Here is a 5,950-nt window from a genome sequence, read left to right as displayed (position 1 = left end):
AAGACTTGCCTTGGGCAAAGGCCAGTGGCACATGAAGGACACAACACTGTATTTTTTTCTTTCTTTTCTTTTCCTTTTTCCTTCTTCCTTTTTCTTATATTGTGTTTTCGAATTTAAGGAAATAACTTTATGGCTTTGCTTGATACTCAAGCTGGCAATGATATGTAAAAGATGTTCTTTCCTTTTTCTGCTTTTTCCTCGAACTTGAATCCACCTTGTTGAAGGGATTCCTAGTTCCTGGGTTTAACAATTTTATACTATAAATATGACAGTCAAACATAACGCCAGGCCTTGAAAACATTAAGTTTGAGTTGAGTGATAATTTGGACAAGAGTTAATCATGAAGCCAGGTTTGAATCTGCCCAAGAAGCTTCGAGTTATATACAATGACCCTGATGCTACAGATTTGTCAAGCGATGAAGAAGAAATAGATTATTGGAAGAAGAGGAAGAACCAGATTGTGGGTACTAAGCGTGTGGTCAAGGAGATTTCTTGTTCATCTGCGTCACATAAATCGTGCTCTTCAAATTCTTCACATTACATTAATGATGGTTCGGGCTCTAGGAGACCTCGAAGATCTTCGAGTATGCTTGAGGGCGTTCGAAGAAGGTTTGCGGTAAGTTTGCTTCAGAGATTAGAGATCCTTTTAACAAGAAACGACTATGGCTAGGTACCTATAGCACTGAGGAGGAGGCTGCTGCTGTTTATCAGACAAAGAAACGTGAGTTTGAGGACATGATGGCGGCGGAGAATAAGAATTCATTGACAAGTGGATTGTTTTCACAACTGTTTCCTTCGTCTGTGCTCGATATGTTTCTTGCAATCCAATCCAAGAGGAGGCAAACAATGCAGAGAAAACAATGACACAACGCACCATGAAGAAAGTTGTCAAGGAATACAGAAATGTCAAAGAACAACCCTGTTTGGATCAGTGGGATGAATGGAAGGATGAGCCGTCCATTATGGAATTGTGGGAAGTACCTCCCTCAGCTTCTGAATCATGGGAGGAGCTCTTCCGGCCGTATGGCCATGAGGACTATCTACCTTGTGGTAGTGATGCTGTCAGTTGCCTGCTGTTGCCAAAGAATAGCAAGGATAAGTTGTTTGATCAGCCTGACATTAAAACTAAAATGGAGGACATGGCTTGGGCAGATGAAATTCTCAACCTGGGATTTTGCTGATAGGAGGTGCTAGCAATATTTGGTTTACTGGTGTTGTCCTTTTGAAGTACTAGGATTATATAGATACATCGAATTTCTTTTTCTCCAAATAGCGGGTCAGACCGTTAGTGTTCTTGGGTTGTTTCTTTGCCGTTGGAAGCCATCCAAGATTTTGTGGCTCTCTATTCTATTGCAGACATTGGTATGTAACTTGCACTTGCACCTTCGGGAAAAGCATACAAGAAATTGTACGTGCAATTTGTCAGTATTCTTTATTATCTGTTTACCTTCAGGAAAGAAAGAAGAAAGGATTGTGACATCAAGATATCGAATTCCCTTTTCTTCTTTGATATGTTAATGATGTGTCCTTCTCTTTAAGTGCAAAAGGTTGATTTTTAGAGCTTTAAACTTTGAAAACTAACAAACGAGTTCTCAGAATTCAAGAATCATAGCCTTAAGTCAAAGACTGTCCATAACTGTAGCTTTATAAAAGTTTATCTTTTTTATCTTTCCTTTTGCACCAAAAAAATTGAACAAAATGATGAAATTACCATTTACAATGAGAAATGTTACAAACTGAAAGTAACTCTGGGCAAATACAAAATTAAGAGTTTCTTCTATCTTGCTCAGCATGGCTTGCAGAGGAGGTCTAATTTGATTACAAGACCTCCATGTCCTACAGACCACACACATAGCCCTGTATGTGTGAATTGTGATCCATGTGTCTCTCTTATAGCCCACACCACCAGAAAACAAATAGTGTTACATGCAAGACTACATGTAATAAATAACAAGTAGCGAACTAGAATTTCAATCCCAGAAGTTTCATCTGAGGCAATCCTGTTTCATGATTCCTTGTATAAAACCAATTATCAAATCAGTATTAGGATCCCAGAAGTTTCATCCAAAGAGGTATTCTTTCATGACCGTGCGGGAAAATTAATCTTACATGAAAAGGGAAAACAAAAAGGTGGGTTGCGCAAGGAATAATTGGTTAATGGCAAAAATTATCAACTAGAGTCAAATTAGCACTAGGAAAGCAAGGGACTAATTTATTCATATATCAAGGATGCCTTCAGTAGAAAGAGATGCTATACAGTAGCTTCCGCCGATGCTTGTTCTCAAAAGAAGCCAGAATATCATCAATTGATTCCTCCCATGACTCAGCAGCTTCAATCTAAGCATTAAAATCATATAAAAAAGCAAAAAAAATTAAGCATAACAGGCAACTAATAAAATATGAAGCATAATGGAATATTCATAGCATCAAATGACAGGGACCTGCTCACAAAGATCTAAAGCTAGACGGGCTCCTATGGCTGCTTCCTCATGGTTATCTTTGACCTCTAAGTTGATCACCAGCACACTTTTCAAGAGAACTTGATCCCGGTTGTGCAGATCTGCCATGATTAACACATATAAGATGATGAATAATAAAATACTTTAAGGGACAAAAGGAAAAAAGAAAAAAAAAACAAATTTGTCACTGGATAAATAATGTTCCAGAGATCATCATGATAGTTTCTATTTAAACTAAAAATTTGGCTGTAATCAGAAAAGCATTATTTAAACAATTAAGTTAGCCAAGATGCCAATGGACAACAACCTATAGTAGGATGAGACCAGAATCATCTCCAAAAGATGGCTTCCAATGTTACCTTTGTTGATTTTCAATCAACAGATAAAAATTAAATATACATCTGTAAAATGTCAGAGAGAAAAAAGTTCACATGCCAAAATGTTCCAACAAAAAAAACAGACTCCAGGAACTTATGAAAGGTACGGTATCAAATCGAGGAGGGGGGGGGGGCATACAAATAATTATTTCGATGAACGGTTTATTGGAAATTAATTCAGTTATGCAGCCAACAAACTCTCCAGGACAATTAAAAGTTCAAGTCTCCAAAATGGATTCTTGTTCGAAACTCAGACAAATAATGAAACAAAATATCCTGCAATATTACACTCCCTTACCCATGAGAGCTTTTTCCTGGTCTACACCTTGACCACTAGGCAAATCATCTCTCTAATGATAGCACTGAAAGCATGACCTATTTGACATTGTTTTGTTTTTTAAAGGAAGTAGAACTTCTAAGTCCTAACCTGTTCCACCACGTAATTTTCACAACAAACTTGTTCATCATGGAACATACCATGCACCTTGGTTCTTGAATGACATTTGGACAGGTTTCACTAATTTAGTGGACTAAATCATCAGTTTCCATAACACGATAATGTTGAAAAATTACATAACAAAATGAAGATGGCAATGACAACATGATTTCCAATTCATTACATCATTTTTTTTTTTTTTGATAAGTAGAGCCTTCACTAATTCATAAAGAGAAAAAAGACAGGGAAAGAAGAGAACCCTGCTGAAACAACCAGAGTCATGCTGATGGAAAAATGAAACCAACAGCAGACAAAAACAGTCAAAAGCCGAGAAACCTTTATGAGAAGAAGTCTCATCCTAATACAGAAAAAAAAAAAACAAAAAACACCCAGCTAGACATCATGTCAGCCCAACAACACATCAAATCTGTACAATGAGAAAGAAAACTCCCTAAAATCCACCTTGCAAGCAGAGCAAGGACAAAAAACAGAGCCTACTTCATCCATCAAAAGCAGCTCAGCAGAAACATGCAACCCAGCAGCAAAGGTATCACAAGCACAAAGCAGAAGCAATGACCATCCGAATCAACCAAGGAGAAGGCAGAGAAAAACCCAGACAGTCACACACAATCACATCATTAAAAAGAGAACACCCTTAAATCCACCATGTGAAAGCCTAAAAAAGTCGAAAATCAAATAGCAGTCAACCATCATGAATGGCTCAGCAGAGACAATCACACAACCCAAAAACATAAGGATCACAGCGAGAAAAAAAATGCAATGACCAACCAAAGCAAAGCCAACATTCCCGATTACTTAACAAATAATTGCAAGCAGAGAACAACCCCTGGAATTGAAAGATTGAAAGGAAAGAACACAGACAGAACGAACAAAGAGCAACATAGCAATCAATGCAGCAAAGGCCAAAATCAAAGACATATCATCAGAAAATCAGAAACCCTGCCAACACCTTCCTTTGCCAACTTATCTGTGAAACTGTTACCAGTTCTAGAATAGTGAAAAATTGACCAATTGCTCACCTAAGCCACCCATAAAATCGCAAAATAGCCACACAACTCAGGCATTAATAAGGACATAAAATCCTAAGAAGTATAGGTTGAACTACTTCTAATAATAGCTATGATAGTGAATAAAATCTTTGTAATCAGGCATTACAATTGGGAGATATCGTTCGGATTTGATGTGATGATGATTACGAACTGACATCACAGAGCGTTGGCGATATAAATAAGAATTATACATGGAAGCAGAAAGAAACAAAAAAAAAATCAAGTGAGGGAGTGCAAAGAACAATTAGAGAATAAGCAAAGTAATTACGTAAATTAGCATTGCACAAGAGCCATTTATCTCATAAGAGTTGGGGTTTTCTAAGACTGGAAACCCATATCTGTCTGCCTCTCCTTTTCTTTTTCCCAACTCATGAGTAAATCTTAAACGAGAGAGCAAGATCCTAACTAAAAACTGCATTACATACCAAAAATTTCCATAATACCATTCTCATTTACTCCTCAGAGTCTCAGACAAGAATTAATGATTCAGACTGCCTGCCTATTTTTTATTTTATCATACTAATCGGTGCTCAAATACTGCATTGTCAACATGCCAAAGAGTTGGATTAAGGCTTAGGCTTAATAGATTACTTAATTAATTTACTCAAAACACAAGAAGTATTCAAATTCACATCTGTACTGAATATTCTGACATAATCTCACAAAGAAATTATTAATATGAAATAGAATTAATTTATTTATTTTTAATTAAAAGGAAGCAGAAAAAATAACCTTCAATGACCATATCAAACACCTTCTCTTCAAAGGTGAAAACAATGTTAAAGGTACCATCAGCAGCATTGTCTTGCCAACGTTGCGGTGCCAATTTCACACTTGAGTTCCTTTTAAGCATCGGCAATATGCCATTACGCTTGTACCTGAAAGAAAAATACCCAATTTCATTAACGGTTCAATTTTATTAAGCAAAGGCATTAGTATTTAAAAATAAAATCGTAAGAAAAATTCGAGAATAAAAGAGAAGATTACAGCTCGGGGTCTTTACGGCGGAGGTCATCCAGCATGTGCTTGTAAGGGGTCCCAAACTCGTAGACGTTGGGTTCTCTAAGGGAGGGTCCAGGAAGTTTGACGTGAGCCCCCGTTCCGTAGGAGGAGACGTCGAACCCCTGCTTCTTCAGGAGCGAGTGGGCCTCCATGCTCCGGTTCTGGTTCGATGAACAAACCATGGCGTACCGGAATTTCATGTTCGCTCTAATTAAATACTACCACTATTCAACTTCACGAATGGATATGAAGGTAAGCTCAACACTCGCTGCCTCAACCCCTGAGCCAGCCAGGGTATATGTTCAGGGTCGTGCAAAGAAGAACCAGACCGGCCAGTTTTATTTGTTGAGGGTATTTAGGTACTTTTCCATTTTTGATGTCACTTTCAAGATATCCGTGGTATGTCATCCACTGCAGGTCTAGTTCGTGAAATGTAAGAAAATGAAATAAAATAATTGTTTTGAAAATAAAATAATTGTTTTGAAAATAAAATAAGGCATAAATAAAATAAATTATTATTATGTTATTAAGTTTATGAAATAGAATAAAATAAAAAATATTATTATAATTTATTTTAATATTTAATTAGTAAAAATAGATTGAGAA

At 36.9% G+C, this 5,950-nt stretch overlaps 2 protein-coding genes across 3 annotated transcripts; one reads left to right on the top strand and one right to left on the bottom strand.

The window, feature by feature from the left end:
- Positions 341 to 1,181, top strand: LOC18586633 (ethylene-responsive transcription factor CRF3). Its single transcript, XM_018128820.1, has 2 exons — positions 341 to 616; positions 933 to 1,181. Exons 1-2 carry the CDS (start codon positions 341 to 343, stop codon positions 1,179 to 1,181), a joined length of 525 nt encoding a protein of 174 aa, XP_017984309.1.
- Positions 1,945 to 5,674, bottom strand: LOC18586632 (RNA polymerase II subunit A C-terminal domain phosphatase SSU72). Of its 2 annotated transcripts, none has more exons than XM_007010122.2 (4): positions 5,330 to 5,674; positions 5,075 to 5,220; positions 2,442 to 2,560; positions 1,945 to 2,337 (listed from the first exon to the last, which is right to left on the bottom strand). In XM_007010122.2, exons 1-4 carry the CDS (start codon positions 5,542 to 5,544, stop codon positions 2,236 to 2,238), a joined length of 582 nt encoding a protein of 193 aa, XP_007010184.2. In that variant the 5' UTR covers positions 5,545 to 5,674; the 3' UTR covers positions 1,945 to 2,235. The 2 variants fall into 2 exon arrangements, with proteins under 2 accessions (XP_007010184.2, XP_007010185.2); XM_007010123.2 differs by having other exon boundaries at positions 2,450 to 2,560.

This window comes from Theobroma cacao, chromosome 10, assembly GCF_000208745.1.
Source record: "Theobroma cacao cultivar B97-61/B2 chromosome 10, Criollo_cocoa_genome_V2, whole genome shotgun sequence".
Lineage (NCBI taxonomy): Eukaryota > Viridiplantae > Streptophyta > Magnoliopsida > Malvales > Malvaceae > Theobroma > Theobroma cacao.
This window is presented reverse-complemented; position numbering and strand designations above follow the sequence as displayed.

Excerpts from the sequence above, each read along its gene's own strand:
- LOC18586632 (XM_007010122.2), bottom strand. The coding sequence starts at position 5,544 with ATGAAATTCCGGTACGCCATGGTTTGTTCATCGAACCAGAACCGGAGC. Across the intron at positions 5,221-5,329 it reads CGCCGTAAAGACCCCGAGCT|GTACAAGCGTAATGGCATAT; the intron begins GTAATCTTCTCT and ends TTTTTCTTTCAG. Across the intron at positions 2,561-5,074 it reads GTTTGATATGGTCATTGAAG|ATCTGCACAACCGGGATCAA; the intron begins GTTATTTTTTCT and ends TAATCATGGCAG.
- LOC18586633 (XM_018128820.1), top strand. The coding sequence starts at position 341 with ATGAAGCCAGGTTTGAATCTGCCCAAGAAGCTTCGAGTTATATACAAT. Across the intron at positions 617-932 it reads GCGTTCGAAGAAGGTTTGCG|TGGGATGAATGGAAGGATGA; the intron begins GTAAGTTTGCTT and ends TGTTTGGATCAG.